The 19,369-nt window shown below is 51.5% G+C and overlaps 2 protein-coding genes and 1 non-coding gene across 8 annotated transcripts in view; 2 read left to right on the top strand and 1 right to left on the bottom strand.

Annotated features, from left to right (window-relative positions):
• EIF3L (eukaryotic translation initiation factor 3 subunit L) overlaps positions 1 to 388 on the bottom strand; it is a 37,711-nt gene extending 37,323 nt beyond the window's left edge. The window contains 1 exon segment of the mRNA NM_001135207.2: positions 326 to 388. Within this exon segment, the coding sequence (NP_001128679.1) occupies positions 326 to 358 (33 nt within the window). The 5' untranslated portion in view covers positions 359 to 388.
• A 594-nt stretch (positions 389 to 982) lies between these two features.
• Positions 983 to 18,514, top strand: ANKRD54 (ankyrin repeat domain 54). 6 transcript variants are annotated; one of them, XM_063807820.1, is made up of 9 exons: positions 5,580 to 5,840; positions 6,514 to 6,630; positions 9,174 to 9,221; positions 10,816 to 10,909; positions 15,643 to 15,714; positions 16,178 to 16,225; positions 16,302 to 16,426; positions 16,640 to 16,747; positions 17,354 to 18,514. In XM_063807820.1, exons 3-9 carry the CDS (start codon positions 9,201 to 9,203, stop codon positions 17,426 to 17,428), a joined length of 543 nt encoding a protein of 180 aa, XP_063663890.1. In that variant the 5' UTR covers positions 5,580 to 5,840; positions 6,514 to 6,630; positions 9,174 to 9,200; the 3' UTR covers positions 17,429 to 18,514. The 6 variants fall into 6 exon arrangements, with proteins under 6 accessions (XP_063663889.1, XP_024208689.1, XP_054531570.1 ...); XM_063807819.1 differs by lacking the exons at positions 5,580 to 5,840; positions 6,514 to 6,630 and adding an exon at positions 983 to 1,576; XM_024352921.3 differs by lacking the exons at positions 5,580 to 5,840; positions 6,514 to 6,630 and adding an exon at positions 983 to 1,576 and having other exon boundaries at positions 10,811 to 10,909.
• MIR658 (microRNA mir-658) lies at positions 5,089 to 5,187 on the top strand. Its single transcript, NR_035974.1, has one exon. It is a non-coding gene; the product is annotated as a microRNA mir-658 (primary transcript).
• Positions 18,515 to 19,369: the final 855 nt, after the last annotated feature.

Below are 19,369 nucleotides of genomic sequence, written 5' to 3'. Positions count from 1 at the left end.
AAGGACAAGAGGCTGTGGGAATCAGCGAGATTTGACCAGACGGAGCCTAGACCAAAAAAACTCAGGTGCAGAAACACAGAAACGTCTAACAGGCCTTGGTCTCCGGTCTTAGAAAGGGGAAGGACAAGCCAATCGAACACGCGAAGTGGGCGGGCAGAGCCAGGGTTGTCTAGGGACCGGGAACTGTGGGAGCAGCCTGAGGGCCGGGCGGGAGGTCGGCCGGAGCTGGCCGCGACCCGGAAGCTGCCTCGCGCCGGGACCCACATCCAGTGGTCCCAGAGATCACCCCGTCGTGGAGCCCACCGCGCCCTTACGGCCACCTTACCTCAGACTCATAATCATCAGCGGGATAAGACATGACTGCCTCGCTTGCGAGCACCGCCGGAAAGAGCGAAATGAGCGGCCCGCGCCTGCGTCCTGAGGCCGGAAGTTCAGCCCCACTCGGGCCTGCCGGGAAACCGGAAGCCTTTCCGAGGCCTCTGGCCATTTGAGACAGCCATATCCAGAAGGAAGAGGAGCCGCGTTCCGTGGCTCACGCCTGTAACCCCACCACTTTGGGAGGCCGAGGCGGGCGGATCACCTGAGGCTGAGGCCGGGGGTTTGAGACCAGCCTGACCAATATGGAGAAACCCCGTCTCTACTAAAAATACAAAATTAGCCGGGAGTGGTGGCGCATGCCTGTAATTCCAGCTACTCGGGAGGCTGAGGCAGGAGAGTCGCTTGAACCCGGGAGGCGGAGGTTGCGGTGAGCCGAGATCGCGCCATTGCACTCTAGCCTGGGCAACAAGAGGGAAAACTCCGTCTAAAAAAAATAAGAGGGTTACAAGTAGCCTGAATTTTCCTCTCTTCAAATAGGGACTTCTCAAAGAAGGTGAATCTATAATAGTGGTGTAGATTCAGATACAAGGACACGTATTTGGCGTAAAGGAGAGGCAAAGTTAGAGGAACCAGAAAGAATGCTACACAAAAGATGGCCGGCTTCTCGCGTGAAGGGAGATTCGGGTACGGGGGCCTGATGGATTTAGTTGTAGGCGGTTTGCCTGCAGCGAGTAAATTATTCAAACGTTCGGACTTCACAAGACTAAACTTACTGGGGATAAAAGTTGAGATTTGGCCGGGCGCGATGGCTCACGCCTGTAATCCCTACACTTTGGGAGGCCGAGGCGGGTGGATCATCTTAGGTCAGGAGTTCGAGACCAGCCTGGCCGAAATGGCGAAACCCCGTCTCTATTAAAAATACAAAAATTAGCCGGAGTGGTAGCGTCCGCCTGTAATCCCAGCTACCCAGGAGGCTGAAGCAGGAGAATCGGTGGAACCTGAGAGGCAGAGGCTGTAGTGAGCCGAGATCGCGCCACTGCACTCCAGCCTGGGCGACAGAGCAAGACTCCGTCTAAAAAAAAAAAGAAAAAAAAATTGAGATTTGGTCCCATGCAGTAAGAGGGCATGGAGAACAGGAGCCACCCAACTTTGGACATTAAAGTTGGAGCAGGCAAAGATGAGGCCAACTGTGTCGCGAAGCCTGGGACATGGGCAGCTCTTGAGTACACCGGGTTCGAGGCCAGGGGAAACCCTCAAGGTAGAGATGGGGTTATAAAACAAACCAATAAAAACCGGTGTATGAGTCAAGGAGAGGCCTTAGTTTAGCCATCTGCCCATACACAACACCTAGTGGAAATCCGAGTTCCAGTCCCTACTCCGCCACTGATTTGCTGTGTGACCAGGACTCTCTGGGTCCCTTTGTCACGCCGCCCTCCTTGCTTTTCCCACTGAGGCACACGCTCCACCTCTGGGATTTTGCACTCACTGTTATCCAAGTCTAGAATCGAATGCAGTGGCACACCCACTCCCATTCCCTTCCCCATCGGTATCTGCATGGCACCTTCAGGTGTCTGCTCTGATGCCATCCACTCGACATCCTATTGAGAATTGCAATGCCCAGCCCCAACTCCCTATGCTGCGTTCTTGTTTTGTGTTTCTTCCTTGTGCTGTCACCAGAGGTGACACAAATTTGGAAATAATGGAGCTTAAGCTTTACCGACCTTCGATTTGGTTCAGGGAGGGTCCCCAACAATGTCCTCATGGTCCTTTGCTTTTGTAAAATTTGTGAAATATTTTTATTGCTGAAACCACCTTTGCAAAAATTGTAACAGTGAGAAAATAATGACAGTGAAAGAGATCTGATCTAACCAACCCTCATCTTCCATTTAATCTTCAGACTGCCCTTAATCATTCCTGGCTCGAACCAAGCTAACTTTGGGAGACATTTAGTTTCTAGTTTAAATAATAACTCTTCTCCGAGGCCTGGCACAGTGGTTCACACCTGTAATCCCAGCACTTTGGGAGGCCAAGGCAGATGGATCACCTGAGGTCAGGAGTTCGAGACCAGCCTGGCCAACATAGTGAAACCCCGTCTCTACTAAAAATATAAAATTAGCCGGGCATGGTGGCATATGCCTGTAGTCCCAGCTACTCAGGAGGCTGAGGCAGGAGAATCACTTGAACCTAGGAGGTGGAGGTTGTGGTGAGCCAAGATCGCACCACTGCACTCCAGCCTGGGCAGCAAGAGCAAAACTGCCTCACAAAAAAGAAAAAAGAAAAGAAAAAAGAAATTACCTGAAATCCTATAGTCCATATATGACAGGAATTTGATACAGGTTGCTCCAATTTGACAACAATTCTCAAAATGTTCATGACATTTGAGAAGGAGTTGTGAAGTCAGAAGATTTTCATGGGGCTGGATGTGGTGGCTCATGCCAGCACTTTGGGAGGCCAAGGTGGGAGGATCACTTGAGCTCAGGAGCTCAAGATCAGCCTGGGCAATATAGTGAGACCCCATCTTAAAAAAAAATTGGGGCCCAGGCACTGTGGCTCACTCCTGTAATCTCAGCATTTTGGGATGTGGAGGCAGGAGGATCCCTTGAGGCGAGGAGTTCAAGACCAGTCTGAACAAAAAAGTGAGACCATGTCTACAAAAAATCAAGAAAATAATTAGCCAGGCACGGTGGTACACATCTGTGGCCCCAGCTACTCAGGAGGCTGAGGTGGGAGGAAAGCTTGAGTGCAGTGAGCTGTGATCACACCACTGCACTCCAGCCTGAGTGACAGTGAGAGATCCTGTCTCAGCACTGTATCCATTATGGGGCAGACGAGGAGAGTACAAATAAACATAGCATTTTTTTCCATATAGTACAATGATAAACCTCACGATGGCGACCTGCAAACACTGAAAATTCTGGAAGTGCTTTTCCAATTGTAAGAGAAAGATTACTTTTTTTTCTTTTTGAGATGGAGTCTTTCTCTGTCGCCCAGACTGGAGTGCAGTGGTGCGATCTCGGCTCACTGCCAGCTCTGCCTCCTGGGTTCACGCCATTTTCCTGCCTCAGCCTCCTGAGTAGCTGGGACTAAAGGTGCCCACCACCACACCAGGCTAATTTTTTTGTATTTTTAGTAGAGACGGGGTTTCACCATGTTAGCCAGAATGGTCTCAATCTCCTGACCTCGTGATCCGCCTGCCTCGGCCTCCCAAAATGCTGGGATTACAGGCGTGAGCCACAGCGCCTGGCCTTTTTTTTGTTTTTGTTTCTTTTTGAGATGGAGTCTCGCTCTGTCACCCAGGCTGGAGTGCCATGGTGCGATCTCAGCTCACCGCAACCTCTGCCTCCCAGGTTAAAGCGACTCTCCTGCCTCAGTGTCCTGAATAGCTGGGATTACAGGCGTGCGCCACCACACCCAGCTAATTTTTGTATTTTTAGTAGAAACGAGGTTTCATCATGTTGGCCAGGCTTGTCTTGAACTCCCGACCTTGTCATCTGCCCCTTTTGGCCCCCCAAAGTGCTGGGATTACAGGCGTGACCCACCGTGCGGAAAGATTACATTTTAACTGGGTTGAGTGGGAGGGTTTATATATGGAAAGAACTTTTGCCAGGACACAAGACCTGGTCCGGTGAGAGCTGGGCAACTGTGAATGAGTCTCTTCCCTCTGCTTTTCAACTCTTCATCTATAAAATAGGGATGGTCCTTCTTGTCTATAGAAGTGCTTGTGGGGTACGGGATTGTGAGAAGTTTTATGAAAACGTGCACCCATGAAATGTTGCTTGAGGAACACTTATTTGTTTGCTGGTCTTCTCCCATTGGATTGTGAGCATCTCAGGGGCACCAAGTCTGATCCTGTGTCCAGGACCTAGCAGTTACCTGGCTCAGTGACTGGCTGTCGAACTAAACTATTGCTCTAATGTAATCACTTTGTATTACAAATCTTTGTAGATCAGTGATCTACGTCGGGGTTACCTAGAGAACTCTGACTAAAGGAAATCCATTGCATTTAGACACTATTACTCACAGTTTGTAGTGGTATCTCCAAATTTCAACACATTTTCCCTTTCCCACGTACATTATGCATTTGTGGGAAGTTCTTTTTTTTTTTTTTTTTTGCGTTCATTGATTTACAACATCTATATCTATCTACATGGATAGCGTGGCTTCTTCATTTTCCTTTGTGAGTGCCTGCAAATCATCTTAATCTGATTTGCTAAGGTATCTGCTTGTTTTCTCATTAGACCGGGAAATGGAGAGGAAAAACAAAAAAAAAAGGCCGGGCGCGGTGGCTCACGCCTGTAATCCCAGCACTTTGGGAGGCCGAGGCCGGCACATCTCGAGATCAAGAGATCGAGACCATCCTGGCCAACATGGTGAAACCCCGTCTCTACTAAAAATACAAAAATTAGCTGGGCGTGGTGGCGCGCGCCTGTAGTCCCAGCTACTCGGGAGGCTGAGGCAGGAGAATTGCTTCAAGGAGGCGGAGGTTGCAGTGAGCCGAGATCGCGAGCCTGGCGGCAGAGCGAGACTCCGTCGCAAAAAAAAAAAAACGTCTGAAATGCTGTTTTACTGGCTCCGGTAGCGACATACAGCGAAAGCCAAGGTTACTTCAAGTTTGTAATTGGTTACAATGTCTGTCAGTCACGTTGCCGGAAACCCTGTCCAATTATCCTGCTTGTACTGTGCCCTCCCTTTCCGATTGGTTTTGGGACCGGTTTAAGCTGGAAGGGTAGTCATTGGTTCGCCGCTCCGTCTCGGCCTGAGCCCGCCCCCGCTCGGTTGCCGTGGTTGCGGGCCCGGCCCGCCCGCCAGCTCGCTGACAGCACGACTCAGGGCGGAGGGAAGTAGGTCCGTTGGCCGGTTGGGAACGAGGCTCAGGCGGCCAGGCCCGCGCGGAGCCGTTGCCATGGCAGCCGCCGCCGGGGACGCGGACGACGAGCCGCGCTCAGGCCACTCGAGCTCGGAGGGCGAGTGCGCGGTGGCGCCGGAGCCACTGACTGACGCTGAGGGCCTCTTCTCCTTCGCTGACTTCGGGTCTGCGCTGGGCGGCGGCGCGGGCCTCTCGGGCCGGGCGTCCGGCGGGGCCCAGTCGCCGCTGCGCTACTTGCACGTCCTGTGGCAGCAGGATGCGGAGCCGCGCGACGAGCTGCGCTGCAAGATACCCGCCGGCCGGCTGAGGCGCGCTGCCAGGCCCCACCGGCGGCTCGGGCCCACGGGCAAGGAGGTGCACGGTGAGCGGCGCGAGCGGCGCGGGGGCCCGGGGCGGGGCAGCCCGGGCGAGGGGCGGGGCCTCAGAGAACCAATGGCCGCGCTTTGGTCGCCCCCGACCCTCAGCCGGGGTCCCCCGACGTCTGCGGTGAGGGCCACACTGACCCTTGAGTCTCCTTTCAGTAACGATGGTGATGATGGTTTTTTAAGAAAGTCTTCCTGCTCTGAGCCAGTCACCCTAGTCTTCTCTCACTGGGTAATTTCTGAATGGAAACTTCCCATGACTCGGAACGCTTATTGGTGAATAATAAAATGAGGTACTGGGGAACACTTTTATTATCATGGAGAGGGGAGGCCAGAGCCTGCAGCCAAGTCGTACCAGCTTGTTTAAATGCACGGACTTGGACTCCTTTACCACAGTTAGACCTTAGGGCAAACGATAGACCCTTTCAACCTTAGTTTTCTTTTTAAATTTTTTTATTTTTATTTATTTATTATTATTATCTTTTTGGAGACGGAGTCTCGCTCTGTTGCCCAGGCTGGAGTGCAGTGGCGCCATCTTGGTTCACTGCAACCTCCGCCCCCCGGGTTCAAGCGATTCTCCTGCCTCAGCCTCCCGAGTAGCTGGGGTTACAGGCGCCCACTACCAAGCCCGGCTAATTATTGTAATTTTAGTAAAGATGGGGTTTCGCCATGTTGGCCAGGCTGGTCTCGAACTTCTGATCTCAGGTGATCCACCCACCTCGGCCTCCCAAAGTACTGGCATAACAGGCATGAGCCACTGGCCCGGCCTCAGCCTTAGTTTTCTCATCTGTAAAATGGGATGAGTTAAGTAAGGTAATGGATGTTTGGCTGTTACGCTGCCTTTGCTGTGCCGCAAACACTGCTGATACATGATCATTTGTCCTCACAAGAACTCTTTGAGACATAGAAATTGTTCCCACTTTACTGAAGAGGAAACTGAGGCTCAGAGAAATTGTCTTATTCCAGGTCACATAGCAAGTGGCTGTTGCTGGTATTAGAATCCGGGTCAGCCCGACTCAAACTTCTCCTCTGGTATATCTACCATATTGTCTTCTACAATGCATGGGTGACATGGAAACCCAGGTACTGAGAGATTAAGAATGGGGACTTTGGGGATTTCTTCCAGGACTGGCTATGACTCTAGCCATATTTTAGTGATGTCACGAAGATGAAATAAGAATTTGGAAGCGTTGTATTGACCATAAAGTGCTGTATGAAAGCAAGGAATTGTCATGTATCTGAATTGCAATTTTTGACCATATCTCCGATGACAAAGACATTGCTTTCCATTAGCCATTGGAGGGGGAAAATCTGCTTAGGAAATACCAAATTTAGGCAAATCATTTGGGAACGACCTGCTTTGAAGGAGAATGTAAGATTATCTGTGTAATCAGCTCACAAAGAGCTTCTATGTAAATCATTTGCAATAACTCAGGGCTGGCAGAACAACTCAGCCTTGTTTTGCAGATGATAGACCTGAGGCCCAGCTGGGTTAACTAGCTTGCTCAAGGTCACCCTGTGACTACAAGTGATAGAGAGGAAATCTGGCTCCAAAAGTCTTGGAGGATTTGCAGGAGGATGTGGCCTTTGTACTAGCTCCGCCTCATTTCAAGTTTCTCCTTGTTCCCAGGGCACTGCCTTTCTTTTCTTTTTTTGAGACAAGAGTCTCGCTTTACCACCCAGGCTGCAGTGCAAATGGTGCAATCTCGGCTCACTGCCTCAGCCTCCCAAGTAGCTGGGACTACAGGCCCGCACCACCACACCCAGCTAGTTTTTGTATTTTTAGTAGAGATGGGGTTTTACCATGTTAGATTGATTTAAGTTAGAACTTAACCTAAGATTGGCTGGGCGCGGTGGCTCACGCCTGTAATCCCAGCACTTTGGGAGGCCGAGGAGGGCGGATCACGAGGTCAGGAGATCGAGACCATCTTGGCTAACATGGTGAAACCCCGTCTCTACTAAAAATACAAAAAATTAGCCGGGCGTGGTAGCGGGCGCCTGTAGTCCCAGCTACTCGGGAGGCTGAGGCAGGAGAATGGCGTGAACCCGGGAGGCGGAGCTTGCAGTGAGCCGAGATCGCGCCACTGCACTCCAGCCTGGGCGACAGAGGGAGACTCCATCTCAAAAAAAAAAAAAAAAAAAAAAAAACTTAACCTAAGATTGAGAAATATTTTTTCTTTCTTTCTTTCTTTTTTTTTTTGAGATGGAGTGTTGCTCTGCCACCCAGGCTGGAGTGCCATGGTGTGATTTTGGGCTCAAGTGATTCTCGTGTCTCAGCCTCCCAAGTAGCTGGGATTACAGGCATGCACCACCACACCCGGCTAATTTTTGTGTTTTTATTTTATTTATTTATTTATTTATTTATTTTGAGACAGAGTCTTGCTCTATTGCCCAGGCTGGAGTGCAGTGGCGCGATCTTGGCTCACTGCAACCTCCGGCTCTCAAGTTCAAGTGATTCTCCTGCCTTAGCCTCCTGAGTAGTTGGGATAACAGGCATGCACCACCATGCCTGGCTAATTTTTGTATTTTTAGTAGAGAAGGGATTTCACCTTATTGGCCAGGCTGGTCTCAAACTCCTGACCTCGTGATCCACCCGCCTTGGCCTCTCAAAGTGTTGGGATTACAGGCGTGAGCCACTGTGCCCGGCCTATGTTTTTTTTGTGTGTGTGTGACAGAGTCTCACTCTGTTGCCCGAGCTGGAGTACAGTGGCACAGTCTTGGCTCACTGCAACCTCTGCCTCCTGGGCTTAAGCGATTCTCCTGCCTGAGCCTCCCAAGTAGCTGGGATTGTAGGCGTGCACCCCCATGCCCAACTAATTTTTTGTATTTTAGTATAGACAAGGTTTCACCATGTTGCCCAGGGTGGTTTCAAACTCCAGAGCACAGGCAATCTGCCCACCTCAGCTTTCCAACGTTCTGGGATTACAGGCGTGAGTCACCACGTATGGCTAGTTTTGTATTTTTAGTAGAGATGGGGTTTCAGCATGTTGGCCAGGCTGGTCTTGAACTCCTGGCCTCAAGTGATCCACCTGCCTTGGCCTCCCAAAGTACCGGGATTATAGGCATGAGCCACTGCGCCCAGCCATTGTGGCTTTTTTTTTTTTTTTTTCCTGAGACAGTCTCACTTTGTTGCCCAGGCTGCAATGCAGTGGCGTGATCTCATCTCACTGTAGCCTCCGCCTTCCGGCTTCAACCCATTCTCCTACCTCGGCCTCCTAAGTAGCTGGTATTACACGTGCACGCCACCACACCCAGCTAGATGGCTGGGTTTTTTTTGTTGGTTTTTGTTTTTGTTTTTTTCTGAGACAGCGTCTCACTCTGTCACCCAGGCTGGAGTGCAGTGGCGCGATCTCTGCTCACTGCAAGCTCTGCCTCCCAGGTTAACGCCATTCTCCCGCCTCAGCCTCCCGAGTAGCTGGGACTACAGGCGCCTGCCACCACGCCCGGCTAATTTTTTTGTATTTTTAGTAGAGATGGGGTTTCACCATGTTAGCCAGGATGGTCTCGATCTCCTGACCTCGTGATCTGCCTGCCTTGGCCTCCCAGAGTGCTGGGATTATAGGCATGAGCCACCGCACCCAGCCATGGCTGTTTTTTTAAACTGGCATCCGTTACTCTCTTTACAGCTCTGAAGAGACTGAGGGACTCGGCCAATGCCAATGATGTGGAAACAGGTGAGTGTGCACAGTAGGTCCAGCTACAGGGTCCCATGGGCTGGTTGGGGAAGGAAAAGGCCAGGTAATCAATATGTGGGAAGGCAGTCTGCAAGCTCACGCCCTTGGAGCAGGCTCACTGTATTTATTGTCTGACTGTGCAGTCATCTTGCTGAAGGTAAGTCTGGCTTAGACACTCACTCTCCCCATGCTTCCCTGTCACTTTGAACTTCCTGATGTCATAGCATTTACCACCCTGTGGACTCCTTGATGGTGGAGACCATGTATACTTTTGTATCCCTGGCAGCCATCACAGTCTTCTGCAAAGAGTAGGCACTAACTTTGGAACTTGTGGTTAATGGGAGTGAATACTCAACTTAGCTGCCACGGCCAGGTGAGGTGGCTGATGCCTGTAATCCCAGCACTTTGGGAGGCTAAGGCAAGAGGATCACTTGGGCTCAGGAGTTTGAGACCAGCCTGGACAACATAGGGAGACCTCGTCTCTACAAAAAGTAAATGTTGGCTGAGCACGGTGGCTCACGCCTGTAATCCCAGCACTTTGGGAGGCCGAGCCGGGCAGATCACGAGGTTAGGAGATCGAGACCATCCTGGCTAACACTGTGAAACCCCATCTCTACTAAAAATACAAAAAATTAGCCGGGCGTGGTGGTGGGCGCCTGTAGTGCCAGCTACTTGGGAGGCTGAGGCAGGAGAATGGTGTGAACCTGGGAGACAGAGCTTGCAGTGAGCGGAGATCACGCCACTGCACTCTAGCCTGCGTGACAGAGCGAAATTCTGTCTCAAATAAATAAATAACATAAGAAAAAACTTTTTAAAAAATGTTGTGGAAATTAGAGAAATATATAAGAAAAACATCCATGTCCGCAAAGGAACTAATCTGTTAATATTTTGATGAATATCCTTCAAGGCTTCTTTCCTATACACTGGAATTTTCTTTATGGGCTGGCTTGCAAACTGCTATATACACATGCTGTAGCCTGCATAATTTTTTGTGTATCATAAACATTTTTTCAGGCCGGGTGTGGTGGCTCACGCCTGTAATCCCAGCACTTTGGGAGGCTGAAGTGGGCGGATCACCTAAGGTCAGGAGTTCGAGACCAGCCTGACCAATATGGTGAAACCCCGTCTCTACTAAAAATACAAAAATTAGCTGGGGGCTACTTAGGAGGCCCCAAGTAGCTGGGGGATTGCTGCCTGCTGGGAGCAAAGCATAGGCCAATAGCTTGGGCAGCTGTTTCCAGCCAGAATGGATGTGTATCCAAGCCGAGGTCACGGGAGGGGGACCACTGTCTATGCTAGGGATTCCTGTGACCCTAAAATTTCTGACCCTGAGGGCCTTGAACCTCCTACGATGTTCTATCACTAGGCGTGTAGTTTGAGCACTCAGAATCCATGGCCTTCAGTTGTGCCCTCAGAAGAACAAGTTGCTTGTTCCCATGGGACCAGCATCTAGGAAGGGCTGCTTTCCTATGCATTGTCGATGTCTTGTCTAGAGGCACCCCTGAGCCTCCCTCTCCATCGCTCGGGTCTGCAGCTTAGCTAACATCGCCGCTTTCTCCCCCTTCCTCCCTCTGTCTTGGTGGTGTCAGTGCAGCAGCTGCTGGAAGATGGCGCGGATCCCTGTGCAGCTGATGACAAGGGCCGCACAGCTCTACACTTTGCCTCGTGCAATGGCAATGACCAGATTGGTGAGTCCTGGGGAGGGAGGAGGGAGTAGGGCTAGGCAAGTAGTGTCTCTGCACAGGCCTTGGGGGAGGCGCTGCTGTCTGCACAGCCTTGGGATGCCCAGTTGTTCTGGATATAAGGAAGACTTGGCGCTGCAGTGCCCTGCCCTTCTCCCTCCGTTAGCCTGTGGAACTGGCAATGTTAGACTGGGGCAGGGTAAACCTGGGGGAGATAATATGATTGACTGAGGATGAAGGGATGTCTCCAACTAAGAGACCACTGGAGAGTGCAGGACCCAGCCCTCCAAGACTTTCAGGTAACATTTACTCAGTGCCAACCACAGCAGCAGGACAGCTTTTCTCTTTTTATAGGAGTCTTTTTTTTTTGAGATGGAGTCTCGCTCTGTCGCCCAGGCTGGAGTGCAGTGGTGCCATCTCGGTTCACTGTAAGCTCTGCCTCCTGGGTTCACGCCATTATCCTGCCTCAGCCTCCCAAGTAGCTGCGACTACAGGCACCCACCACCAAGCCTGGCTAATTTTTTATATGTTTTTAGTAGAGACGGGGTTTCTCTGTATTAGCCAGTATGGTCTCGATCTCCTGACCTCGTGATCCACCCGCCTCGGCCTCCCAAAGTGCTGGGATTACAGGCATGAGAGACTGCACCCGGCCACACCGGTTAATTTTTTTGTATTTTTTAGTAGAGATGGGGTTTCACCATGTTGGCCAGGCTGGTCTTGAACTCCTGACCTCGTGATCCACCTGCCTTGGCCTCCCAAAGTGCTGGGATTACAGGCGTGAGCCACTGCGCCAGCCTTGCATACTTTTACTCAAAGTTATCTCCATGAGATTCACCCATGAATACTGCCTATATCAGTACAGTCTTCCCTCAGTGTTCTCGGGATTGGTTCCAGGACCCCACTCAGATACCAAACTCCATGGATGCTCAAGTCCTTTGAAGTTGGCCCTCCATATCCTCGGGTTCTGAGTCCAGGGTTCATTGAATCTGTGGACACAGTACTCACAGTTAGGGAGGGTGGACTGTAGTTAGTACTTTCTTATGCTGGTTTGTATTTCATTGTGATATACCCCATTTATCCATTCTACTATTGATGGACATTTGTGGTGTTTCCAGGTTTTAGCTTTATGAATGAAGTGTTGTGAACATTCTTGTATATGTGATTTGTGGCTGTAAACACTCATCTATCCTCTATAAACCTAGGAATGGCATTGTTGGGTCACTAGGGTACACATGTATTTAGCTTTAGTAGGTACTACTAAACCTTTTCCCAAAAGGGATGTACTGACACACACTCCCACTCCCCACCAGCAGTGTAAGAGTTCCACCTTTCCCTACGTCCCTGCCAGTGCTTGCTGTTGTCTCTCTTTAATCTTAGCCCTTTTGGTGTCTCATAGTGGTTTAATTTGCATTTCTCTGATGGCCAGTAACGTTGAGCACCTCTTCATGTGTTTATTGGCCTTTTTTTTTTTTTTTGAGACGGAGTCTTGCCTGTTGCCCAGGCTGGAGTGCAATGGCGTGATCTCAGCTCATTGCAACCTCCTCCTCCTGGGTTTGAGTAATTCTCCTGCTTCAGCCTCCCGGGTAGCTGGGACTACAGGCACGCATCATCACACCCAGTTAATTTTTGTATTTTTAGTAGAGACAGGGTTTCACCATGTTGGCCAGGCTGGTCACAAACTCCTGACCTCAGGAGATTCACCTGTCTCGGCCTCCCAAACTGCTGGGATTACAGGTGTGAGCCACCATGCCCGGGCCATTTTTTTTTTTTAAACTTTAAGTTGTGGGATGCATGTGCAGAACGTGCAGGTTCGTTACATAGGTACACCTGTGCCGTGGTGGTTTTCTGTACCCATCAACCCGTCATCTAGGTTTTAAGCCCCTCATGCATTAGGTATTTGTCCTAATGCTCTCCCTCCCCTTGGCCCCCACCCCCCGACAGGCCCTGGTATGTGATGTTCCCCTCCCTGTCTCCAATTATTGACCATTTTTACATCCTCTTTTATGAACTATATGTTCAAATCTTTTGTCCTTTTTTTTTTTTTGAGACAGAGTTTCACTCTTTGTTGCCCAGGCTGGAGTGCAATGGCGTGATCTCGGCTAACCACAACCTCTGCCTCCCGGGTTAAAGTGATTCTCCTGCCTCACCCTCCCAAGTAGCTGGGATTACAGGCATGCGCCACTACGCCCGGCTAATTTTGTATTTTTAGTGGAGACCGGGTTTCTCCATGTTGGTCAGGCTGGTCTCGAACTCCTGACCTCAGGTGATCCGCCCGCCTTGGCCTCCCATAGCGCTAGGATTACAGGCGTGAGCCACCGCACCTGGCCTCTTTTGTCCATTTTTTTAAAAACAAGTTTTGGCTGGGCGCGGTATCTCACGCCTGTAATCCCAGCACTTTGGGAGGCCGAGGCGGGTGGATCATGAGGTCAGGAGATCGAGACCATCCTGGCTAACACGGTGAAACCCCATCTCTACTAAATATACAAAAACTTAGCCGGGTGTGGTGGCGGGTGCCTGTAGTTCCAGCTACTCGCTGAGGCAGGAGAATGCCGTGAAGCCGGGAGGCGGAGCTTACAGTGAGCCGAGATCGCGTGACTGCACTCCAGATTGGGAGAGAAAGCAAGACTCTGTCTCAAAAACAAACAAACAAAAAAACTAGTTTTCTGTCTTTTTCTTTTTTTGAGACAAAGTCTCACTCTGTCATCCAGGCTTAAGTGCAGTGGCCTGATCACTGCCCACTGCAGCCTCAATCTCCTAGGCTCAAGCAATCCTCCTGCCTCAGCCTCCCAAGTAGCTGGGATGACAGGTGCACACCACCAAGCCCAGCTAATTTTAAAACATCTTGTAGAGACGTGGTCCTGCTATGTTACCCAGCTGTTCTCTAACTCGTGGGCTCAGGCGATCTTGTCACCTTGGCCTCCCAAAGTATTGGGATTACAAGCATGAGCCACTGCGCCTGGCCTTTTTCTTATTGATTTGTAAGAATTCTTTGTATATTCTGGTTAGAAATCATTTATCAAATATAAATGACTTGATTTTCTGAGCTTGCTGTTTCATTTTCTGAGTGGTATACTTTGATGAACACAAGTTCCTAATTTTATTTTTATTTATTTATTTATTTATTTGAGACGGAGTCTCACTCTGTTGCCCAGGCTGGAGTGCAGTGGTGCGATCTTGGCTCGCTGCAAGCTCTGCTCCCCAGGTTCAAGCTATTCTCCCACCTCAGCCTCCTGAGTAGCTGGGATTACAGATGCGTGTCACCACACCCAGCTAATTTTTTATTTTTAGTAGAGATGGGATTTCACCATGTTGGTCAGGCTGGTCTCGAACTCCTGACCTCCGATGATCCACCCGCCTTGGCCTCCCAAAGTGCTGGGATTACAGGCGTGAGCTCCTGTGCCCTGGCCTATTTTATTTTTTTATTTTTTGGAGACGGAGTCTCGCTCTGTCACCCAGGCTGGAGTTCAGTGGCGTGATCTCGGCTCCCTGGAACCTCCACCTCCCAGGTTCCAGCAATTCTCCTGCCTCAGCCTCCCAAGTAGCTGAGACTACAGGGGTATGCCACCACACCCAGCTAATTTTTGTGTTTTTAGTACAGACAGTTTCAACATGTTGGACAGCCTGGTCTTGAAACTCCTGACCTCAGATGATCTGGCTGCCTTGGCCTCCCGAAGTGCTGGGATTACAGGCATGAGCCACCGTGCCCAGCCACGTTCTTAATTTTAATGAATCCAATTTATCAATATTTCTTTCCTTTCTCTCTTTTTTTTTTTTTTTTTTTTTTTTGAGACAGGGTCTGTCTCTGTTGCCTAGGCTGGAGTGCACTGGCACCATCTCGGCTGACTGCAACCTCCGCCTTCTGGGCTCAAGCCGCCCTACCACCTCAGCCTCTCAAGTAGCTGGGACTACAAGTCTGTCATCACTATGCCCAGCTAATTTTTGTGTTTTTAGTATAGAGAAAGGGTTTCTCCATGTTGCCCAGGCTGGTCTTGAACTCCTGAGCTCAAATGATCCACCTGCCTCGGCATCCCAAAGTGCTGGGATTACAGGCCTGAGCTCCCATGCCTGGCTTTTTCTTTCTTATGGTTAGTATTTTTGTGACCTATTTAAGAAATCTTTGCCTGCCCAAGATGTTCATGTTCTTCTGGAAGCCTGACTGTTTTAGCTTTCACACTTATGTCTATGGTCCCTCTTGAATTAGTTTATGTACATGGTGTGAGGCTCAGCCTGACCTCCCTGTATGATGTCTGGGATCCAAGCTACCTGCCTATGCATCCTTCTGGGTATTGGCAGACCCTGGTGATAATACAGCACACCCCTGAGGTGACCCCAAGACTGCCAGGAGGGAGAGGTTATCCATGGAGCTCAGCATCATTTATTGACTTAATTCCTACCATGGTGCTTGGCTGTGGGAGAAGCAGAAAATGCCCTGGACAGCCTTCACCAGGAGCAGCTGCTATTGGAAGAACTTTACTTAACCCTTCAAATCTCATTCCTACACCTGCATAGACCAAGAGGCCCTCCCCAAATCCTCAGTTCCTGGCCCTCAGGGCCTTGCCCATGAACTCTGGTAAGTGAGTGAGTGAGTGAGTGAGTGAATGAATGAATGAAGTAACATAGCCATCCATGCTTGCATTCCGTGTCCCCTACTCTGAGCCAGCCTCTCTAGCTAGGTTAGGGGTTCAGGGTGCAGGCAATGGAAGCCTCCGACAACTCCTCTTGGGTTTGCCTGTTTCCAGTGCAGCTGCTCCTGGACCATGGTGCTGATCCTAACCAGCGAGATGGGCTGGGGAACACGCCACTGCACCTGGGTAAGCATGTCAGAAGTCACTAAGACAACTCATTTGCAGCAAAGAAAGGCTCTTTAGATGAAGAGGGTGGGGCCCGGCATGCTCCTGGCAGAAACTGTGAGTGTCAGGGAAGATCCTAGGCCTGCACTGCCCAGCAGCCTGTGTCCCGTGGGTCTTCCAATCATTTAGCAGTTGGCTGTGCCCTCGGCAGAGCCAATTTAGCAACCTAGGCTAGCCCAGCAGCACTCAGCACTGTGGCTCACACTGAGGCAGATCCTATCTCCAGGCCTCAGTTTCCTCTGCTGTACAGGGAGGGAGTTGAACTTGACTTCTGAGTCCTACCTAGCTGTGCCTTGGCGATACCTTCTCAGTAGGCATAACTTGGCACAGGCGTCTGGGAGACACAGCCCTGCTCCCTCCAGTGGCCACACAGAGCCAGGCTCTGGTGGTCCTGGATTCTTAAGTCTCTGTTGTTCTTCCTCAGCGGCCTGCACCAACCACGTTCCTGTCATCACCACACTGCTACGAGGAGGTATGTGGTTTCTTCCCCTCTCTGTCCTCTTTCTCCCCCTCACCCCCAGAATGCTCACCTCAGCTGGTACCTGCAGGGGCCCGTGTGGATGCCCTGGACCGAGCTGGTCGCACACCCCTGCACCTGGCCAAGTCAAAGCTGAACATCCTGCAGGAGGGCCATGCCCAGTGCCTAGAGGCTGTGCGTCTGGAGGTGAAGCAGGTGAGTACCCCTTCTGTGTGGAGCCCACGGCACCAAGGCAGCACTGGACAGATGCTGCCCTAACCACAGACACACCTGCCTCTGGCCCCAGGGCTCCTGGGTCGTTTCACACTGACCCCAGTTGGCACCTGCTCCACTGTGCTTTTTGGAAGCAGCATCAGCCTGTCTGCCTCCCTAGGAACCCAGGCAGCTCAGCTCACCCTCTTGTTGCAGATCATCCATATGCTGAGGGAGTATCTGGAGCGCCTAGGGCAACATGAGCAGCGAGAACGCCTGGATGACCTCTGCACCCGCCTGCAGATGACCAGTACCAAAGAGCAGGTGAGCTGCAGCCACAGGCCCAGACCCAGGGCCTGGCAAGAGCCTCAGGGCCAGTCCACCCTGCTCCGATGCCACCAGACACTCGTATCAGAAAGAGGCTGTGGGCTGGGGCCAGCCGCAGGGGCTCACACCTGTAATCCCAATGCTATGGGAGGCTGAAGTGGGAGGATCACTTGAGGCTAGGAGTTCGAGGCTGCAGTGAGCTGTGATTGCCACCGAACTCCAGCCTGAGTGACAAAGCAAGGTCCTCTCAGAACATGTGGAAAAAGGCAAAAATTATTAAAACAACAACAAAAAAAACCAGAGCAAGGCCCTGTCTCAAACAAAAAAAGTGGGGGAAAGAGCCTATGATTGTGGGGTTGCAGGCTTCAAAGCCTCCATTCACTTCCTTTGAAGTTGCCAGTGGCTAGTGTGTGTTCATGGTCCTGCCCTCTAGGACAGCCCTAGGCCACCTGGTGTCAAAGATTGACCCTTGGTCAACTGCTGCATAGTCAGAAGCCACCACACGCCCTGGGAGGAGAGACCGTGCCTGTGGGATTGTGGAAGAGACCCAGGAGCCCTGGCACACCCCATGTCCCATAACAGAGCCTCTGTTCCATCCTGCAGGTGGATGAAGTGACTGACCTCCTGGCCAGCTTCACCTCCCTCAGTCTGCAGATGCAGAGCATGGAGAAGAGGTAGCAAGAGAGGCTCCCTGCCTTCCTGCCACTGCCCCACCCTGCCCCACTGCTGTCTCAGTACCAAGAAAAAGCCCAACATCTGGGACTTGGAGCTGCACTTGTCTGGTGAGGACCTTGCCCTCACCCGCAGATGCCATGGGGCAGAGATGCTCTCTCTCCACGGCCTCAGAGCCACTCCCAGCCACAGTTTCCAGCATCTCTGTGGACAGGGACCACAGCTCCCAGCTTCTTCCAGTTCTCGCAGCACCAGACCAGCCTCTGCAGCTGCACTTCAGCTCCGCAGACCCGCGCTATCTCAGCAGACCTCACTTGCCCCATGGCCTTCATGGCGCGCCCCAGGCCTCAGACCCTTCTCTGTGTTCCGTCCTGGCCACGGGCTTGTTGCAGTCAGCAGGTGTGGGCTTAGGCGGGCACCCTGTGGCCAGGGGTACTGCGTGAGGCCCTCAGTTGGTCCTGTGCCTCTCACCAGCACTTAGACAGACACGTCACCGGACTTTCAAGGAGATACTGCAGTGAGTTTCTCTGGTTGGAAGGGGAGGGTTGGTGAGTCCCAGACCTTAAAAATACAAGGTTAAGAGGGACCCCAAAGCAAAAAATTCCAACACTTTTCCTCCCAGTCATTGAAACACCAAAACTATTATACCGGAGGGTGTAATAGTTTTGCTGCCCAGTTGTGGTAGGCCAGTAGTGGCCTCCCAAGATGCCCATGTCCTAATCCCAGGAACCTGTCAAAATTACCTTGTATGGCCAAAGGGGCTTTGCAGATGTAATGAAGTTAAGGATCTTTGGCCGGGAAGATTATCCCAGCTTGTTCTGGAGGGCCTGATGTCCTCACCCGGGTCTGTATAACAGCAGAGCAGGTGACGGGAGAGCAGGTTGGAGGTGTAGCGATGGAGTAGGAAACGAGTTGAGGAGGGCAGCTCAAGCCACAGAGTCCAGGCCACCTCAGAGCCAGGAAATGCATCCTCCCACAGAGCCCTGGAAGGTCCCAGCCCTGCTCCCACCTGGACTGGCTCAGTGAGGCTAATTTTATAATTCTGGCTGATTTTAGAACTCTAAGGGAATAAATTTGTGTTGTTTTAAGTCACTAAGTGTGTGGTAATTTATTGCAGCAGCAACCAGAAACTAGTATTGTAGTGAAGCCCCAAAAACTCACCTTGAGATTCAGTCCTGTCAGCAGCCCCGCTCCCCGCTGCAGGAGCACCAGTCCTTTGCTGTGGGCCATGGACAGGCAGAAGAAAGCGTGCGCTCCTAGCGGAGGCCTGCTCAGGGAAAACCCAGGGGATGGCACTGCTGGGCCCGCCCCTGCACCAAGGCTGCTGATGGTGACTTTCTCCAGGTGATCAGTCCGTGTCCCGCCTGGCTCTGCCCTACTCTCCCCTTCACCAAGTTGGAATCCCTGTCTACCTTTCAGAGGAGGAGAGTGTGTTCCCCAAACCCAGCTTGGTATGGCTCAGATCTGCATTGAACTCATAGAACCTAGGCCAGGCCTTGGAGGAAAAAAGGGTCTGTCTGTGGGTATGAGATGTAGGGTAGGCCTGTCCCCAGGACCCTGTGAGAGGGAAGCCCAGTGCCCCACCAGGTTGGCAGGGCTGGGGAAGGGAAAGTGCGGTGGCCCCAAGCCTGAAGAGAGGCGGCAGAGGGAGCTGTGGGGCACGCCCGTGGAACTCAGGCCACTGCCTGAGGGAGGTAAGGGAGGATGGCACCCCAGTCACATAGAGAGCAGAGGTGCGGTTCTGGGGTAGCTTTTCACTCGCTTCCTGCCATGTTACTCTGATCCCCTCCAGGTGAGCCTGCCCACTTTCTGGGCCCAGGGTTGCCATTGTATCCAAACACAGCCCCCCTATGGCCATGGCCCTGGGAATGGGGCAGAGCAGAGAGGAGTCCAGGGCAGAGGGGAGGCAGGGGCAGGAGGGAGTGGGCCTCAAAGTCCAGGAAGGGG

Source organism: Pan troglodytes, chromosome 23, assembly GCF_028858775.2.
Source record: "Pan troglodytes isolate AG18354 chromosome 23, NHGRI_mPanTro3-v2.0_pri, whole genome shotgun sequence".
In the NCBI taxonomy this organism is placed as follows: Eukaryota; Metazoa; Chordata; class Mammalia; order Primates; family Hominidae; genus Pan; species Pan troglodytes.
The sequence above is the reverse complement of the archived record's forward strand: the minus strand, read 5'-3'. Positions and strand labels throughout refer to the sequence as shown.

Excerpts from the sequence above, each read along its gene's own strand:
- ANKRD54 (XM_054675595.2), top strand. The coding sequence starts at position 5,222 with ATGGCAGCCGCCGCCGGGGACGCGGACGACGAGCCGCGCTCAGGCCAC. Across the intron at positions 10,910-15,642 it reads CAATGGCAATGACCAGATTG|TGCAGCTGCTCCTGGACCAT; the intron begins GTGAGTCCTGGG and ends GCCTGTTTCCAG. Across the intron at positions 16,226-16,301 it reads CACCACACTGCTACGAGGAG|GGGCCCGTGTGGATGCCCTG; the intron begins GTATGTGGTTTC and ends TGGTACCTGCAG.